Source organism: Dendrobates tinctorius, unplaced genomic scaffold (genome assembly GCF_039654945.1).
Source record: "Dendrobates tinctorius isolate UK_male_01 unplaced genomic scaffold, ASM3965494v1 ptg000084l, whole genome shotgun sequence".
Taxonomy (NCBI): Eukaryota; Metazoa; Chordata; class Amphibia; order Anura; family Dendrobatidae; genus Dendrobates; species Dendrobates tinctorius.
In genome coordinates this window covers 3,065,120-3,086,062 of record NW_027361752.1, presented here as the reverse complement: position 1 = coordinate 3,086,062, position 20,943 = coordinate 3,065,120, and the positions used below count along the sequence as shown (strand labels likewise).

At 46.7% G+C, this 20,943-nt stretch overlaps 1 protein-coding gene across 3 annotated transcripts in view; it reads left to right on the top strand.

The window, feature by feature from the left end:
- Nucleotides 1-20,943, top strand: part of GABRR3 (gamma-aminobutyric acid type A receptor subunit rho3) — a 160,215-nt gene that overhangs the window by 100,695 nt on the left and 38,577 nt on the right. For all 3 annotated transcript variants that reach the window (XM_073584411.1, XM_073584409.1, XM_073584408.1), the window contains one exon: nt 19,381-19,463. In XM_073584411.1, the coding sequence (XP_073440512.1) occupies nt 19,381-19,463 (83 nt within the window). The remainder of the gene's footprint in view (nt 1-19,380; nt 19,464-20,943) is intronic.

The following is a 20,943-nucleotide window of genomic DNA, read 5'->3' as shown; positions in this document are numbered from 1 at the left end:
TAGAACGCACTGCTTGGTGACTCGTCGTGTCCGACCGCACGGGCTCGAACAAAGGAGGGGGGTGTGTGAGGTGCCAAAGGGAGAGGTACTAGAAAACAGGTATGTTTCTCCCCGTTTCATTTCATATGTCTCCCTGTACTGATGATGAAGCCAGTTTATTTCACTGTAATCCAGTCCTGGTTTCCTTAGTGATCAGCATGGAAAGGACTGGTAGTTCCCCCTCCACTAATTCAATACAGGTTTTGGTTTCCTGACTGGTCCAGCTGATATAATCAGGAGGAGCTGGGATCTCTCAGTCTATCATCTGCTGAGCTGGGAGCTGACACAGTAAGATAACATGGACTTGTTTGCTGTTATATAGGTTTATTTTGTAGTTAGCCTGCTATTGTTAGTTAGTGGCCAGACGGCCTTAGACGTTTTATTTCATGTTTGGCAAGTGTAACATTGGATAACAAGTGTGCACAATAAAGATGCCGTGTCCATATTGCTAGTCTGCTGAAGTGACTTCATAGCCACACGCTTGTGCCAAAGCAAAGATCCCCAGCTGAGCTATCTATTCCCCACACAACCTTCTTCTTGTATTTGTTACTGTAGTCTGGAGACTTCACCTTCCAGAGGCAGGGCAATGACCGATACATCTCAATAAATAGGCGTATGAAGTCTTGGCTGTTTGCAACTTGGCTACTTGATGCCATCTGTAATAAAAAAGAAAGGAAATGGTGAGAACTCTTTCATTTAGGTACGGACATACATTTTATAAAAAAGAGTTTGAATCGCATAAGCTTGGTCGCTGTCCTACAAAGGTATCCCGTTCAACAATTTCAAAAATTGGGGGCGGGCGCGGTTTCAAAACTAAAATGGCTGCTCGGACATGTGCATATGGACAAAATGAACATAGACACAATAAAAAAGAGTTTGAATTGCATAAGCTAGGTCGCTGTCCTAGAAAGGTATCCCGTTCAACAATTACAAAAATGGGGGCGGGCGCGGTTTCAAAACTAAAATGGCTGCTCGGACATGTGCATATGGACAAAATGAACATAGACACAATAAAAAAGAGTTTGAATCGCATAAGCTTGGTCGCTGTCCTAGAAAGGTATCCCGTTCAACAATTACAAAAATGTGGGTGGGCGCGGTTTCAAAACTAAAATGGCTGCTCGGACATGTGCATATGGACAAAATGAACATAGACACAATAAAAAAGAGTTTGAATCGCATAAGCTTGGTCGCTGTCCTAGAAAGGTATCCCGTTCAACAATTACAAAAATGGGGGCGGGCGCGGTTTCAAAACTAAAATGGCTGCTCGGACATGTGCATATGGACAAAATGAACATAGACACAATAAAAAAGAGTTTGAATCGCATAAGCTTGGTCGCTGTCCTAGAAAGGTATCCCGTTCAACAATTACAAAAATGTGGGCGGGCGCGGTTTCAAAACTAAAATGGCTGCTCGGACATGTGCATATGGACAAAATTAACATAGACACAATAAAAAAGAGTTTGAATCGCATAAGCTAGGTCGCTGTCCTAGAAAGGTATCACGTTCAACCATTCCAAAAATGGGGGCGGGCGCGGTTTCAAAACTAAAATGGCTGCTCGGACATGTGCATATCGACAAAATGAACATAGACACAATAAAAAAGAGTTTGAATCGCATAAGCTAGGTCGCTGTCCTAGAAAGGTATCCCGTTCAACAATTCCAAAAATGGGGGCGGGTGCGGTTTCAAAACTAAAATGGCTGCTCGGACATGTGCATATGGACAAAATGAACATAGACACAATAAAAAAGAGTTTGAATCGCATAAGCTTGGTCGCTGTCCTAGAAAGGTATCCCGTTCAACAATTACAAAAATGTGGGCGGGCGCGGTTTCAAAACTAAAATGGCTGCTCGGACATGTGCATATGGACAAAATTAACATAGACACAATAAAAAAGAGTTTGAATCGCATAAGCTAGGTCGCTGTCCTAGAAAGGTATCACGTTCAACCATTCCAAAAATGGGGGCGGGCGCGGTTTCAAAACTAAAATGGCTGCTCGGACATGTGCATATGGACAAAATGAACATAGACACAATAAAAAAGAGTTTGAATCGCATAAGCTTGGTCGCTGTCCTAGAAAGGTATCCCGTTCAACAATTACAAAAATGGGGGCGGGCGCGGTTTCTACACTAAACTAAAATAAAACGATAAAATAAAACAAAAAAAAAGGGCATAAAAAAAAAAAATAAAACTTTGGAACCAAAATACACTTACCTTTGACGTTGCGAAAATTCCGAAAGTTATGGAGAAAAAATATAAAAAAATTTGCACTGTTGATTCTTAAGATGATCTTAAAAATGGAGGTATTTGAAAATAACCAACGATGATGATTCTTCAAGAGGGTTGCTGAAGGACGAATAGCGAAATCTAACCAAAAATGCACTTTTGTCTCTAGGGAGAAAAATGCTGGTTTAGAAGCTAACCACGGCGCTCCAGAGATTTAAACTGTAACGCTATTACGTCCTCTTTAATGACGCCGCCGGCCAATGACAGCGCAGCGGTGACCACCAATCGGCGCTTTGGGGGGCGTTGTAAATTAAACGCTGAAGCACGCCCACCGAGGTCTGAATCGTTTTTTGTTTAGTAATGTGAAAGGTACTCAACGAGCAACGAGGTCGCTATGCAGATCGCTGATCTCTCTAGAGTCGTTGACGAGAGTGGACTGTTTGAAAGCTATCTAGCGATCACGTAACGACACAACAGCGATCTATGCCTGGTCGGATCGCTATCGTTATCGCTGGTGCGTTGCTTAGTGTAAAAGGCCCTTTAGAGTCTGACTGATTAATTGAGTCTGTGGACATGAGTCTTTTAAAAAGGTGACTATGTAAGACAGCTGTCTGTAACGCAGGTAACGAGTTGATTAGGAGCATCTAACTGGTCTGTAGGAGCCAGAACTCTTAATGGTTGGTAGGGGATCAAATACTTATTTCTCACTGCAAAATGCAGATAAATTTATGTAAATTACACAATGTGATTTTCTGGATTTTATTTTTGATATTCTATCTCTCAATGTTAATATTAACCTACCCTTAAAATTATGGACTGTTCATGCCTTTGCCAGTGGGCAAACTTACTAAATCAGCAAGGGATCAATTCCTTATTTCCCCCACTGTATGCAGTAGTGTAGAGCTTATAGTGGATCCATCAACAAATATAAATATGGTTAGCACGTTTACTGTACCTAAAACCAAAGTACTGGTGGCACCCACAGAGGAGATAGTGCTGCGACCCTCCACCCCAGGGGACTTGTGAAAATTTGATTTACCGTAGTTTTAGGTCAAATTTATGCAGAAATACGGAAAATTTTGAAGGGTTCACAAACTTTCAAGCACCACTGTATACGTATATACAAATGTAATTTTTATGAAGAAAACATTTTGCTCTTGTCACAAATGGATAAAAACCCCATCCTGATTTTGAAGATAGCTACACCTATGACTATAACAAACTTAAATAATCCTCTTGCCTTATCATAAAGACCTAATTTAAAGCATACCCGTTGTTTCAGATTAATTTTTCATAAACTGCCATGTGAACAGGAATAACACTTTTTCTGGTTGCTATATTTATTTATTTTACTCAATTACATAGCCTCAATAATTTTACAGACATCACCATCACTGTCCCCATCGGGGCTCACAATTTTAAGGGAGCCTGTCAGCAGGATTGTGCACAGTAACCTACAGTGTCGGGTCGGTGCCATTATACTGATTAAAATGATACCTTGGTTGATGAAATCTGACTTGTGGTTGTTGATTAATCTTTATTTTCAGTTTTTCGTTAATGATATGCTCGTGCTTTGGGGCGGCCTGTGGAGGGGTCTTTATGTGGTGCTCTGCTTAGGTATTCACTGATCCCTCACTGACCTACCCCCTAGTTTACATAATGAATATCTGTATATTCTGAATTTACAAAAACCCTTCAGCAGACAGAGGCCAGCCATGCCACCTGCACTGCAGCATTATCGTATGTTTAGTGTCCTAGTAATCACTGCTCTTCATGTTATTGATAAAGTACAAAAAAATCAATTTGAAAATGGTGCCCGCCGTGCCTGCGCAGTAGCAGCTATCGGTGTGTATAGAGATCCATAGAGATCTATTGCTGCTATTGTGCAGGCGTCGTCGGCGCCATTTTGTCATCCTCCAAGATGGCGCCTCCCACACCTGCGCAGTAGCAGCTCTTGGAGATTTTCTTCAGTATGTACAGGTATTCATTATCCAATCTAGGGGGCCGGTCAATGAGAGATCAGTGACCTGTCAGCAGTTTGCATTATGAATAGTTAAGCAGAGAACCACATGAAGAGTCCCCACAGGCCGCCCCCAAGCAGGAGCATATCATTAACTAAAAACAAAAAATTAAGATTAAACAACCACAAGATGGATTTCACCATCCAAGGTATCATTTTAATCAGTATAAGGGCGCCAACCTGACACTGTCTGTAGGTACCTGAGCACAATCCTGCTGACAGGTTCCCTTTAAATTCTCTATCAGTATGAATTTGGAGTGTGGGAAAAAACAGAGAACCCCGAGGAAATCTACACAAACATGGGAAGAAAATACAAACTCCTTGCAGATGTTGTCTTTGGATTTAAACCCAGGTCCCCTGAGCTGCAAAAAAACATTATTGACCACTGGACAATACTGCCCAATGACTTGTATTCTGGATTTTAAGCCGTATTTTCCAATGCGGTTTCTAGTCACTAGAAGCTGCAGCAGTTTCTTTTTGTGTCCTCTGTGTGGCAGGGCTAAGGGTCGTGTAATTGATGGGAGATATGTGCCTCATAAATGGCTTGTCTCTATAATGTAAGGCATAAGTAAAGCGTACCAGATATTATTATTGTGGTTGTTTGAAGAACCTGTCTCATATTTGTCTCCCGCTGCACCTAAGCGAGCCACATCCCCACAATTGGTGGTACACGTGCGGGCAGCGGTCCCAGCAGAGACTTGAGACAGTTGCTGCATGTCCTGGGTGAAGTTTGCAGCGGGGCAACAAGTACTGCCGGGAATCATGGAGGACCTGCTGAAACACCTGGTCCAGTCCCAGGCACTGCAGCAGGAAACCAACAAGCTGTTGTTACAGCAGATCCAGCAAGGCCAGCAGGAGCAGCGGCAGCAGTTCCAGCAGAGCCAGCAGGAACAACGGCAGCAGATGCAGCTTCTGGCAACCGCCATCCAGGAGGGCAGGACGAGCGCCCCAACCCCAGGTCGGGCTGATGCCACCGACGTCGAGAAGGCGGTAAGACGCGCATTACAGAAAATGACCCCTGAGGATGATGTTGAGGCCTTCCTGACGGTGTTTGAAAGGGTGGCTGAGAGGGAAAAACTTCAGCCAGAGCGGTGGGCGGAGGTACTGGCCCCATACCTAACGGGGGAGCCCCAGAAGGCGTACTTTGACCTGACGGTACAAGATGCCAGAGAGTATCCCAAATTAAAAGCGGAAATTCTCGCCCGCTTGGGGGTAACAATGACTACCAGGGCACAGAGAGTGCATCGTTGGGCCTATCACTGGGACAAACCCCCGCGCTCCCAAATGTTTGACCTGTTGCACCTGGTCCAGAAATGGCTGCAGCCAGAGTCGGCTTCCCCGGCACAGATGGTAGAGCGAGTTGTGATGGATCGGTTTGTGCATTCTCTGCCGAGACCTCTACAGACTTGGGTTGCCCAGGGTGATCCCCAAAATGCTGATGAACTGGTTGGGCTGGTCGAGAGATACCAGGGGATGGAAGGTTCCCTGGGGAAGCAGCCCATTCCGTATTGGGGGTCCCAGCAGGGGGCGGAGTCACAAAAAGGCGTGGTGCGTCCAAGGTCAAAAGGGGTGGGGGAGGCGGTGCCCAAGGTCCTCTCGGGTGTTATTTGCTGGAAATGTCATGAGCCAGGACATATAGCGGCCCGTTGTCCCCAGACCACCGAGCAGATGGACTGCAGCATGGGACGCCGTAGTTCATACTACGCATATCCAACTTGCAGTGTGAACTCGCTACCTAACAAGGGGCCACAAGCGTGTCCCGTGAAGGTGAACGGTCGAGCAGCAATGGCGCTTCTGGACTCCGGGAGCTTGGTGACCCTTGTGAGGGCCAGTTTTCCTCTAAATATACTCCCGGGTAAAAAGATTGGTGTTCGGTGCATACATGGCGATGCAAAGGACTACCCTATGGCTAGGGTGAAGATTGAAACGGCGCATGGCACCGAGTCGCATGAAGTTGGTGTTGTTCGAGACTTGTTGCATCCCATAATTATTGGCCGGGATTTCTGTCTGTTTTGGGATCTGTGGGGGAGGGGTTCTGAGTGTGCTAGCAAGAGCAGGGAACCAATCCAACCCACTGAGGTATCGCCACCACCAGAGGCAGACGACTTTCCTTTATGTGTCCTTGTTGGGGATGAAGACGAAGGGTCCCCTGTACCTGACATCCCGGAGTTAGGGGTGGCCGGGGAGAATTTTGGGACTGCCCAACATAGGGACCCCACACTAAGGGAAGCCTTTAACAATGTCACCGTCATTAATGGGGTTGCACAAGAGCCAGGAGCAGACACAAGGTTTCCCCATTTTATGTTGAGTGGGGAATTGTTGTACCGGGTCACGAAAATAAGGGAGGAGGTGGCAGAGCAGTTAATAGTACCAGGCCCCTATAGACGAAAAGTGTTGGACATGGCCCATTCACACATCTTGGGGGGACACCTGGGGGTGGAAAAAACCCAGGAACGGGTTGTACAGAGGTTCTATTGGCCTGGGTGTCACTGGGAAATAGTAAACTATTGCAGGTCCTGCCCGACATGTCAGTTAACTGCCCCCACATCTCATTTTCGGAACCCTCTTGTGCCACTGCCCATTATTGAGGTGCCATTTGAGAGAATTGCCATGGACTTGGTCGGTCCCTTAGTTAAATCAGCTCGGGGGCATCAGTATATATTAGTCATCCTGGACTATGCCACATGCTATCCTGAGGCCATTCCCCTGAGAAACTCCTCCGCGAAGAGTATAGCCCGTGAGCTGGTCCATGTGTTTTCCCGGACGGGTTTGCCGAAGGAGATCCTGACCGACCAGGGGACACCTTTTATGAGCAAAGTGATTAGAGAATTGTGCAGAGTATTGCAAATTTCCCAGTTAAGGACTTCAGTGTACCATCCGCAGTCAGATGGCCTTGTTGAGAGGTTTAACAAGACACTGAAGAGCATGCTGAGAAAAGTCATAGAGGAAGATGGTAGAGACTGGGATTGTCTCCTACCGTATTTACTGTTTTCTATCCGTGAAGTTCCCCAGGCCTCCACGGGGTTCTCCCCCTTCGAGCTTCTGTACGGCCGGCATCCACGAGGTCTCCTAGATATAGCCAAGGAAACCTGGGAAGCCGAAGTCACGCCCCACAGAAGCGTCATTGAGCATGTGGCACTGATGCAGCAGAGGGTTGCGAAGGTGATGCCCATTGTTAAAGAACATCTCCGCCAGGCACAAGAGGCTCAGGCCAGGGTCTACAACCGGTCAGCCAGAGTGAGGCAGTTCAATCCGGGAGAACGAGTTCTCGTGCTAATCCCGACGGTGGAAAGTAAGTTCTTGGCCAAGTGGCAAGGGCCATATGAGGTGGTGGAGAAGCTGGGAGACGTAAACTACAAGATCCACCAACCCGGAAGACGGAAGCCATACCAGGTTTACCATATTAACCTTATCAAGCCATGGCAAGATAGAGAGCCAGGGGTAACTCCGTGCTTGCTGGGCAACCTAGAAGGGGAGGTTGGAGCCGTTACCATAGCGGAGACTCTGTCGAAGGCCCAGAAACAGCAGTGCCGGGAGTTACTCCAGAAAAACCGTGACCTGTTCTCAGAGTTGCCGGGGAGCACGAAGGTGGTGGAGCACGAAATTCTGACCGAGCCACATGTGCGGGTGAACGCGAAACCCTATCGTATTCCTGAGGCCCGGCGAGAGGTAATCTCCAAGGAGGTGCAGCGTATGTTGAAGCTCGGGGTCATTGAGGAATCCAAGAGCGGCTGGTCGAGCCCGATTGTCCTGGTCCCAAAACCTGATGGTGAATGGAGGTTCTGCAACGATTACCGAAAGCTGAATGAGGTCTCCAAGTTCGACGCTTATCCCATGCCACGCGTTGATGAGCTCATCGAGAGACTTGGACCGGCCAGATACATAACCACTTTGGATCTGACAAAGGGATATTGGCAGATTCCCATGGCACAGGAAGCCAAGGAGAAGACGGCATTCTCCACACCAGACGGGTGCTTCCATTATGTCCAGATGCCGTTTGGCCTACAGGGAGCTCCAGCAACCTTCCAGAGGGCGATGGATAGAATCCTTGCGCCTCATAAGCTATATGCTGCCGCATATCTAGATGATATCGTCATCTTTACCCCGGACTGGGAGACTCACCTGGAGAAGGTCCAAGCAGTGTTTGATGCTCTAAGAGAGGCGGGGTTTACAATAAACCCGAAGAAGTGTGCCTTGGGGAGAGAAGAAGCAAAGTACCTCGGATATGTAGTGGGGCGTGGCGAGATCAAACCCCAAATCAATAAAGTGGAAGCAATTCAGACATGGCCGAGACCTCTGTCAAAGAAGCAAGTTAAAGCTTTCCTGGGGATTGTGGGATATTACAGGAGGTTCATCCCAAACTTCGCCACAATGGCTGCACCTCTAACTGATCTGCTTAAGGGGACGAAGTCAGTGATGGTCAGCTGGTCCGAAGAAGCAGAGTCAGCCTTCCAAGAAATGAAGGGAGCTCTTTGCAAGCAACCCGTTTTGGTGGCCCCAGACTTTAAACGTGAATTTGTCCTCCAGACAGATGCCTCAGATGTCGGGATAGGAGCAGTCCTCTCCCAAGAGATACGTGGGGAGGAGCATCCTGTTCTCTACTTGAGTAGGAAGTTGACTCCTTGTGAGAGAAATTACTCAGTGGTAGAGAAGGAGTGTTTGGCCATAAAATGGGCAGTGGACACATTACGGTACTACCTGGTGGGACGGAAGTTTAGATTAATATCCGACCATGCCCCACTCAGGTGGATGAGGGAAACAAAGGGCAAGAATGCTAGGGTCACCCGCTGGTTCTTAGCCCTACAAGACTTCAGCTTCCATGTAGAGCATAGGGCCGGGAAGCTACATGGGAATGCCGATGCCCTCTCCAGAATCCCTTGCCTGGTAGGTGAAAGTGCCAAGCCCCACGGCTTTAGGCAGAGGGGGGAGGTATGTGGCAGGGCTAAGGGTCGTGTAATTGATGGGAGATATGTGCCTCATAAATGGCTTGTCTCTATAATGTAAGGCATAAGTAAAGCGTACCAGATATTATTATTGTGGTTGTTTGAAGGACCTGTGGTGAGGTCACAGTCAGGTGACCAGTCAGCTGCTGAGTTTGTGGGTGTGGCTACAGCCTTATAATGTGGCCTGCTCCTGAACCAGGGAGTTGTGTGTGGGGAGGGCTAAGCCTCCCATGTGTGCTGAGACTCCTGCTCTGAGTCTACAACTACGGACATTTTGTGTTATTTTGCCTGAGCTAAAAGGCTATTTGTTTGGTGTTACGTTGCCTTGTGCGTTTATGCCGTGAATAAACCGCAAGCACTGTTGAAGAACCTGTCTCATATTTGTCTCCCGCTGCACCTAAGCGAGCCACATCCCCACATCTGTTTCTGTCTCCGCTCTGCTCCTTCCATTTTCTCCTTTTCATGGATGTCTTTATGCAGCAGCTGTCATCTGATCCCAATCTCCTTAAAGGGAATCTGTCAGTAGGATCAACTCTCCTGAGCCGTCTATATGGGCATGAACGTCATAGGAAGCTGAGTAATATGTTATCTTGATACCTGCAAGCTGTAATTTAGCTGTTCAGGAAAATGGGCCGGACACTGATCTGTATGAGCATCTGACTCCAGAGAGTATTAGGGTTTGTGCACACATTGCAGATTTGCCTGCAGAATTTTCTGCACAGAATCTGCACCTCTTGGCAGAAAACGCAGGTAAAAATCCGCACTTTTTGATGTGTTTTTTGTGTGTTTTTGATGCGGATTTTCATGTGTTTTTTACCTGCAGATTGTATGCGTTTTTGTAAGCTAAATAAAGATATGTTATTTAACAAAAAAAAAATCTGTGATGTCATTTCTTGTCCAACCTCCTCTTTTACATTTGTCCAACCCACACCCTATTTCTCACAGATAGATACAGTAGATAGATAGATATGGGATAGATAGATCTATAGATAATATCTATCTATAGATCTATCTATCTGTAGATCTATCTATGTGACCGCAGTGTGTCATTGGAGTTAAGCATCTAGCTTTACGGCACTACAGCGTAAAAAAATTCTCACGCTGTAGTCTTGCAAAGTGACAGGTGAACTCAAGTGAACTGTCGGCGGTGGAGTGATACAATGCGGAGGATTATCTCCATCATTGTATCACTGGAGCCCCTGGAGAGTGGTCACATCTGCTGATGTGACAGCTCTCCACGGGAGATCGTAGTGGGACAATCATTATTAATTGGATTACGTTGGTCACAGGGAGTATATTGTTTGTTTATTATTCTAATTTTTTTTCAGGTGAGCGAGGGCTTCAGGGATTAGCAGTATATGGCGAGTATGGACTATATGTGTACTGTATGTTTTTTTTTTTTGTTTTTTTTAAATTCAACACATTAGCCGGATGATGGGACCACTACTGTCCCATCACTGGCTAATGGTGTCACTGTAGCTGGCATAGCTGTATGGGACTAGTAGTCCCATGGGACGATGCCTGCCTGCACACACACACATCCCCGCAGACCCCTGCCGACCCCGCACACAGCCCCGCAGACCCACACACACAGATTCACGCAGAAACCGGCACACACACTACATGCAGACCCCGCCCTGCACACAGACACGCACACATTCTCCGCCCACACACTTCCCTCTTCCCTGTACGCAGCGTTTCTCACACCCACATCCCCAGCAAAACTGCAGATCTTTTTTTACACCTGGGGTTTTGCTGCGGATGTGCCCGACTCAATGCAAGTCAATGGGTGCAGAAACGCTGCAGATCCGCACAAAGAATTGACATGTTGCGGAAAATAAAACACTGTGAATCAGCACGGTTTTTTCCGCAGCGTGTGCACAACAAAACTCCATTTCCCATAGATTAACTTTGGCTGTGCACTACACTGCGGATTTGATGCAAATCCAAAAACGCTGAGGATCCGCAATGAAATCCGCAACTTGTGCACATACCCTTACAAATAAAAGGAGGAGTTACCAGTGTGAAACATCTAACTAACACAGAACAGTAGAACTGAACTTTGTCTCATAACAAATACATTTGCTCTCACAGCTCTGCTGTATTATGATATTGCAATACTGGCTGTCTGTGAGATGGAAGCTGATGTTGAGAAAAACCTGCAGATGTGTCAGGTACAGTCAAACACAACTCTGCAGTGAGATCAGGAGAGCAGAGAGCGGCCATTACACATCACACAGGTAACACTGATAACCATTACACATCACACTGGTAACCATTACATGTCTCACACTGGTAAAGCCCCCTTTTATTTAAAATAAGCTCTGGAGGCAGATTCTCAGGAGATCTACATCTGGCTCCTAGTCCCAAACAGCTTATATATAAGAAAAAGGTGGATTTCTCTGGTATTAGACATCAAATCGCATATAGCAAGGTATCATTTTATCCAGCTTCCTCTGACCGGCATGCCCATACAGACAGATTAGAAGAGCTGATCCTACCCATAGATTCCCTTTAAAGACTCATCTGAGGACAGATTTCAGCAAGTATTAAGAATGAATGGTTAGTGAAAGAAGCAGGGGAAGAGAGAAGTAAGCTCTAAGTGAGGAAAGAGACATTTTTCTCCAATAAGATATACGCTTAGCAGAAAGTGTAGTTGCTCTGTAAGGAAGGGCTTACCGTGCCTTACCGTACAAGGTTTCCTATTATTTATCTGCCAGTTATTACACTGAAATATCTGTACTCATTGAGTGGAATTATTCTTGCTGCTCTGTGTTTCTGCTTATCAAGTGGGAACTGCAGAAAAATTAAAATTGGACATCTGGTGTATTTTCCTGTAAGGATGCAGCAGTTAAAATAATAAGCTGTCTTTGTTGGGGCTACACCAGTGTGAGATTATACTCGATTTTAAAGGCAAAGCTCAGGGACCTCCTGGGCAATCTGAGGATGATTTATATATAATAGATGCATGACAGTATTGTGCAAATGTTTTAGGCAGGTGTGGAAAAATGCTGCAAAGTAAGAATGATTTCAAATATAGAAATGTTTATAGTTTATTTTTATCAATTAACAAAATACAAAGTAAATGAACAAAAGAGAAATCTAAATCAAATCAATATTTGGTGTCAAAACTCTGTTTTTCAAAAATTATTTTAGGTATAAGTGTAGTGACCGCGGACGGTAGCCATAACCGAGCCGCTGGCACTTTACAGGAAAATCGTGTTCCAGTGCTATCATGTGTGGGGTGGTTGGCACTCACTTGTTGGCCGCAAACCTTCACTATCTCCAGGCCTCCATCTTCCAGAGTCGTGACACATAGATCAAGGGACACCTTGTTTGTTTCAACAACCAAAAGTTTACTAAACAGTTCAAGTTCATCAGATTGCAGCATGCAGTATTGAACAACACACTTCCTGTTCCTTGTTTTCTTAATACAGTGCGCCCTCATCAGACCTCAAGACAAGGGCACAGTCCACAAAGTCCTGACCCGGCTGGAACACTGGAACATCGGGTCGTCCGTTTCCTTCCCTCCCCTTTTATGAACAACAGTCCCTATATTTTCACTAGTTTAAAAAAACTGACCGTCACATCCAAGCATAAACATAGTGTGAACAGGTGCTTAACCTAGAGTCACCAACTCGTATACATTCAAAGAAAATAGGAAGCACACTGCAAAGCCATAACATGCAAACATGAAATATGAAAAATGGATTGCATTACTGCATTAGAAGTATGAAAATTTGAGAAAGCTTAGCGCATAAAATGGCCAATTTATGTGTACCTGGAAGCCACGGTAAGGCATTTCTCGTTTTCCAGGACCCTACCTAATGCCAATCCTCACTTAGACTAAAGTCTTCATCTGAATGAGAACCTATGTAAATCCTCTCCTTAGACTGAAATCTATATCTCTGTGGAGGGGTGGTGGCCCTGCTTTGATTAAAAACGTCTGCGGCTAACAGGTGGAGTGCTCAGTCGGAAGGTTAATGAATACAAATTTCAAAAAACTGACCGTCACATCCAAGCATAAACATAGTGTGAACAGGTGCTTAACCTAGAGTCACCAACTCATATACATTCAAAGAAAAAAGGAAGCACACTCTTCTTTGTCTGCTCCTGGGATAAGGTGAGGGTCTATGAGAAGTATGCAAAAGAATGATACGTGTTTCTAAGATGCCTAGCAAGTTGGGCTAAATTTTTAATGTCACATGAATTTCTATGATATATTCTAATGTAATTTGAAACATTTTTACCATCCTGCTTTGTTAAGACATTGCTTTGTGGGTCGCCCTCCCAGGGCTGTGGGGTACTCGGTACCGGGCTGGTGTCAGGGGGAAAGGTGTCACAGCGGCGGTGACCCGGTCCGTGGCCCTGGGCGCCCAAATCAATGGTGGTTTGTGATATAGCAGGATGCCACAAGTGGTGTTTGGCGAGCAAGATGTTAAGCCAACGCTGCGTGCAGATCCTCTGGGGCTGATGTGGTGTTGCAGCATAGATGGTGTAGCTCCCCACAGGTGAAGCTGTAACCCCAGGGCAGTGTAATGGCAATAGATGAGAATAGGCGCAAGCGGTGTGAGGAATGCTGGTACCCAGATGTAACGGTGCTGACGGTGTTAGCGCACAAATGAATGGAAGACACCAGGGCTTGCAGTTCCAAAGCTTTACTCACAGTCCGTGGTACACACTGGTGCCTGCCTCCGTGCCGTGTCCTCCAGGGCAGAGAATCAATCAACCTCCCGGGCAAGTCAGGATTCTCCTCTACAACACTCAGCCAACATGTACCTCTTGTGAATGACTCCTCTATTGCGCCTTAAGGTGTGAAGAGCTCCAGTACCGTGGTACTCTGGAGTTCCTCCTGTTAGATGTTCCTAACAACTCTACTTGTATGGCAGACAGCTGTAGCCTCTCTCGGGGACTCCCTTCTCCGGAGTCCTGGCTCTCTATTCAGTTGCTGTTGTGCCCCAAGTCTTAGATGGGAGTAATGCATTTACGGCCAACTACTCCACCGGTGTCTGCTGCAGAACCATAAGTGCCCATACAACCTCGGGGACCGGGCCCCGGCCTTGCGCTGAGAACCTATAGGCAGGGTTCCTCTTCTGACCCACAACTCCTCTCTGTTCTCTCTACTCCTCTTTCCTATGGAAGCTTAGGTTGCAGTTCTACGTCTTTCTCCTTCTGTTCCTTTCCTGTGCCAGCTGGCTCAGATCACTGAGGCAGCTGCAGCACTCCTTCTCCTCGGACCCATCCTCAGACTCTCCTGACTGATGTCCAGACTGAACCTGTAATTCTAAACCTTCACAACCTTTTATATGGATCTCAACTCTACCCACCTCCCAGCACATCCAGTGTTCCATGCAGGGAACCACCAAGGCACTCCTAATGTCTAGGAGGAGAGAGACACCTCAATGTGGTTGTGCAGAACTACCCTGTTGTGTGGGGTGCGAGTGCTGGAGTGTGGAAAGGAGTTCCCAACTTACCTAGTTGGTGGGGCACTACACCTTAGGAGAAGGTGCAGTACCTCTGTGGCGACTGAGCCTCAGGGGTGCCAGACTTTGCACATCCGAAAACATTTATTTTCAGCACTTTATGGCTGTGAAACAAGTATTCTGTGCCAATAAATGGTCTAGACCAAAAAATAAACATTGATGCAGAAAGTGTCTAAAGTACATAATGAATTTGGCACGTACCATGTACTCCATGTACCTTTGAGTCCTTTCAGCATGTAACTATGGATTTCACATGATCTATAGCTTTGCCATCTTATGTGGTGTAGTCGTTTTGTGCTTTGGTTTAGGTTTCCATTCCATTTTCCATTTCATGTCTGCTCTCATCAGATAATCTGCTTCAATTACCTGTTCACAGTGTGGGGTGCAGGCAGGGATCCAAGGCCTCCAGCCTTTGATCTGTATAACTCCATTTATGACAGCTCAGATCAAATTAGGCTCCTATGATGGTGCTAGGGTTTTGTAGTGACATTTCATTAGTCCCTCCCTTTTATATCCGTCCCAATGGAAACACTTGAAGTCTTCTCATTCGCTAGCAATGCACTTCTCTATATATAAAAATGAATGTATGTATGTGTGTATCACCAACCAATCACAAAGCATATTTCATTTCACCAGAGCTGTTCAAAAGAAGCTGAGCTGTGATTGGTTGCTATGAACAACAGTTTTCCTTGCAACCAATCACTAAGTATCTCTCATTTCACCAGAGCTGGTTAAAAGTAGCTGAGATGTGATTGGTTGCTATGAGCAAGTTTTCACACTTGACAACACCTCAGCAGACACTGACATGGTGGGAAAAATCTAGCATCCCTGGGAACATAAGCTCCCAGCCATTGTCTGCCCCCCAGAAAGGAGCACATAACAGAAATGAATCCCTCCCTCCCGTGGATCAATGGTATGCAAGTTAGGGCAAATCCACTCAGCGTTTTGGTACTGACCCCAGGCCTCTCTTAAAGGGATCTCCGGCATGGAAGTCAGGGCAATTGCCTTCAAATGCTCTGGTACTGACCCCAGGCTCTCTTAAAGGGATCTCATGTACGGAAGTTAGGGCAAATCCCTCAGCGCTCTGATTCTGACCCCAGGGTTCTATTAAAGGGATCATTGGTATGCAAGTCAGGGCAAATCCACTCAGCGCTCTGGTTCTGATCCCAGGCTTTTTTAAAGAGATCTCTGGTATGGAAGTTAGAGTAAATCCCTCACTGCTCTGATTCTCACCCCAGGGTTCTCTTAAAGGGATCATTGGTATGGAAGTCAGGGCAAAATCACTCAGCGCTCTGGTTCTGATGCGAGGTCTCTCTTAAAGGGATCCCCGGTATGGCAGTTAGGACTGTTTCACTCAGCGCTCTGGTTCTGACCCCAGGCTGATGGGATTGTGTGGGATATTAGAGGTAGTAGTCCAGTGGCTCTGGCTGATGGGATGATGTGGGATATTAGGGGTAGTAGTCCAGTGGCTCTGGCTGATGGGATGATGTGGGATATTAGTGGTAGTAGTCCGGTGGCTCTGGCTGATGGGATGATGTGGGATATTAGGGGTAGTAGTCCGGTGGCTCTGACAGGATGATGTGGGATATTAGGGGTAGTAGTCCGGTGGCTCTGGCTGATGGGATGATGTGGGATATTAGGGGTAGTAGTCAGGTGGCTCTGGCTGACAGGATGATGCGGGATATTAGGGGGAGTAGTCAGGTGGCTCTGGCTGACAGGATGATGCGGGATATTAGGGGTAGTAGTCCAGTGGCTCTGGCTGATGGGATGATGTGGGATATTAGGGGTAGTAGTCAGGTGGCTCTGGCTGACAGGATGATGTGGGATATTAGGGGGAGTAGTCAGGTGGCTCTGGCTGACAGGATGATGCGGGATATTAGGGGTAGTAGTCCAGTGGCTCTGGCTGATGGGATGATGTGGGATATTAGGGGTAGTAGTCAGGTGGCTCTGGCTGACAGGATGATGCGGGATATTAGGGGGAGTAGTCAGGTGGCTCTGGCTGACAGGATGATGCGGGATATTAGGGGTAGTAGTCCAGTGGCTCTGGCTGATGGGATGATGTGGGATATTAGGGGTAGTAGTCAGGTGGCTCTGGCTGACAGGATGATGTGGGATATTAGGGGGAGTAGTCAGGTGGCTCTGGCTGACAGGATGATGCGGGATATTAGGGGTAGTAGTCCAGTGGCTCTGGCTGATGGGATGATGTGGGATATTAGGGGTAGTAGTCCAGTGGCTCTGGCTGATGGGATGATGTGGGATATTAGTGGTAGTAGTCCGGTGGCTCTGGCTGATGGGATGATGTGGGATATTAGGGGTAGTAGTCCGGTGGCTCTGACAGGATGATGTGGGATATTAGGGGTAGTAGTCCGGTGGCTCTGGCTGATGGGATGATGTGGGATATTAGAGGTAGTAGTCCAGTGGTTCTGGCTGATGGGATGATGTGGGATATTAGGGGGAGTAGTCCGGTGGCTCTGGCTGACAGGATGATGCGGGATATTAGGGGTAGTAGTCCAGTGGCTCTGGCTGATGGGATGATGTGGGATATTAGTGGTAGTAGTCCGGTGGCTCTGGCTGATGGGATGATGTGGGATATTAGGGGTAGTAGTCCGGTGGCTCTGACAGGATGATGTGGGATATTAGGGGTAGTAGTCCGGCGACTGTGACGGGATGATGTGGGATATTAGTGGTAGTTGTCCGGTGGCTCTGGCTGACAGGATGATACGGGATATTAGGGGTAGTAGTCCAGTGGCTCTGGCTGATGGGATGATGTGCGATATTAGGGGTAGTAGTCCGGTGGCTCTGGCTGATGGGATGATGTGGGATATTAGGGGTAGTAGTCCAGTGGCTCTGGCTGATGGGATGATGTGGGATATTAGGGGTAGCAGTCTGGTGGCTCTGGCTGATGGGATGATGTGCGATATTAGGGGTAGTAGTCCGGTGGCTCTGGCTGATGGGATGATGTGGGATATTAGGGGTAGTAGTCCAGTGGCTCTGGCTGATGGGATGATGTGGGATATTAGTGGTAGTAGTCCGGTGGCTCTGGCTGATGGGATGATGTGGGATATTAGGGGTAGTAGTCCGGTGGCTCTGACAGGATGATGTGGGATATTAGGGGTAGTAGTCCGGCGGCTGTGACGGGATGATGTGGGATATTAGTGGTAGTTGTCCGGTGGCTCTGGCTGACAGGATGATGCGGGATATTAGGGGTAGTAGTCCAGTGGCTCTGGCTGATGGGATGATGCGGGATATTAGGGGTAGTAGTCCAGTGGCTCTGGCTGATGGGATGATGTGCGATATTAGGGGTAGTAGTCTGGTGGCTCTGGCTGATGGGATGATGTGGGATATTAGGGGTAGTAGTCCAGTGGCTCTGGCTGATGGGATGATGCGGGATATTAGGGGTAGCAGTCTGGTGGCTCTGGCTGATGGGATGATGTGCGATATTAGGGGTAGTAGTCCGGTGGCTCTGGCTGATGGGATGATGTGGGATATTAGGGGTAGTAGTCCAGTGGCTCTGGCTGATGGGATGATGTGGGATATTAGTGGTAGTAGTCCGGTGGCTCTGGCTGATGGGATGATGTGGGATATTAGGGGTAGTAGTCCGGTGGCTCTGACAGGATGATGTGGGATATTAGGGGTAGTAGTCCGGCGGCTGTGACGGGATGATGTGGGATATTAGGGGTAGTTGTCCGGTGGATCTGGCTGACAGGATGATGTGGGATATTAGGGGTAGTAGTCCGGTGGATGTGACGGGATGATGTGGGATATTAGTTGTCCGGTGGCTCTGGCTGATGGGACGATGTGGGATATTAGGGGTAGTAGTCCGGTGGATGTGACGGGATGATGTGGGATATTAGTTGTCCGGTGGCTCTGGCTGATGGGATGATGTGGGATATTACGGGTAGTAGGCCGGTAGCTCTGGCTGACGGGATGATGTAGGATATTATAGTGAATGTGGCTATGAGTAGTGGGCGGGGCTATACACTCAGCTTTATATATATATATATATATATATATATATATATATATATATATATATAATCATTATAATTTTTTATAACTAACCGTAGTTAGTTACTATGGCCGGGCAGCGCCGGGCTCTTCAGCTAGTAGTCTATAAAGAGGACTCGAAGGTGGGCCAACTGTGATTAAAGGTTTTGGGACCTGACAAAAGCTGCCTCTTCTGTGCACCATTGTCTGCCTCGATGGAACAGATGCACCTAAACCCTTGGTAGCATTATGGATGGTACTTATCTAAAAATAATCTTGGCAAGGACTGAGTCTCTAAATTGGCTTGTCAACCATTTCCAGCATCAACCTGCTAAGTAGTGAATACTGCTCTTGAAAATCGCTCCAGCCAGAACTGGAGATCAGTTCAGGATAAGTAATTTAATGTATTTATAACCATTCTCCACTTGTTATGTAAAAAATATACACTGTGTCCTAAATTGTGCTGTGAAAAGGTGACTACGTTACTTCACAACTGAGTTTAAAATTGACAAAAGCTTTTATTTCATTATAAACTATTCTGGTTCGTTAAGTGATAGTAATTGCTCGTAGTAGTAACATTATAACATATAGCTATGTAATAAAATCAATACGGAAATAATCTGTCTAATATTAGTACATTTAGTTTTACCGTGTGTAACACAATTATTTCCTGTAATGTTACAGGATAACCGTATCGTCGATGTGCTTCATGGATTTCAGCCGATTTCCTCTGGACACCCAGAACTGTTCGTTAGAACTGGAAAGTTGTAAGTAGGTTTCTATATTACTTGAAGAACAAAATTCAGTTTTGTTATGTAGAATATGCCCCAAAATATACATTTCCTTAATGAAATGATTACCAGTTCAGTTTTTAAATGCTGATATAGTAGAATAAGCATTGTGCCTCTTTTTTCCCCGTGGTACACTTCTTTGGGTTTATGGTAAACCCTGCCTTCCTCAGTGCATCCAGCACTGCCTGAACCTTCTGCATATGACTTCCTCAATCCCGTCTGAAGATCACGATGTTGTCCATATAATCTGCGGTGCACTTTTTGTGAGAGGCTAGAATGCAGTACATGGCATTCTGGAAAGTAGCTGGGTCCCCCTGCAGACCGAATGGCATCCTGGTCTATTGAAAGCACCCATTAGGTGTAGAGAAGGCCGTTGTCATGATTCAGTCCGAGTTTTGAGTCATGTCTGCCACTTTCCCAGACTGATCATGTCAAGGGTTAAGTTTGCCTGGCCTCCTTTTGGATTCAGGTCTGCTATTTCTTCCTGCTGAGTCCTCCAGGCTATGTCAGTTATATTTTCTGCCTACGGCATGAGTATCTGACTCTGGTAGTACCCTGATTTGTCCTGCTGCGCTTTCTGACCTTGCCGATGTCTGTTTCTCCCTCTCTGCCCATCCTGTCTTAGTGTTTCCTGATTGCTTTTGGATTTCCCGATGTTTGACTCGGTTTTGCCTCTGACTTTGCCTCTGGTCCCTGGTACTTCTGCCCTTTTCTGGTATTGACCTTTTGGCTCTCCACTGACTCTGTGCTTGTTTTTTCCCTTTGTACTGTGTGATGGTCTAGGTTTTGACTCGGCTTGTTTGACTATTCTGCTGCCACCTGGTGGTAGCTTTACTGCAGCACTACAGGTCTGCTCTTGCTGACTTGTTACCATCCTTGAATTCTATTGCCCTCTTGTGGAGGTTGCAGGTACCTGCATAGCTGCAGCGTGATAGCCGTCTTCTCCTTGGCACTTGGGAACAGGAGAATTTGCCAGTATCCTTTTGTTAGGTTCAGGGTGGTGATATATCTGGCTGACCCTATAGCCTCTCAGTGAGCTCATCAACCCGGGGCATCAGATATGCGTCGAACTTGGACACCTCATTAAGCTTCCTGTAGTCATTACAGAAACCCACTCTCCATCCGCTTTCAGCAGATTACACTGGGACTGAATCAGCCGCTCTTTTACTCCTCAATGACACCCAGGCTCAACTTTCTCTTCACCTCCTTGGAGATCACCTCATAGTGGGCTTCGGGAATCTAATGCTGCTTTTGGTTCACCCTCACATGCAGTTCCGTCAGAATTTCATGCTCCACAACCTGCGAACATGCTGGCAAACAGGCCTCGGTTCCGCTAAAGCAGTTTTCGTCACTGTTGCTTCTGGGCTTGTGACAGTGTCTCTGTATCTTTGACTCTGGCTTCAGTCTTGCCCCCAGGCATGTAGCTTCCACTGGTTCCCTGTCTCACCATGGTTTC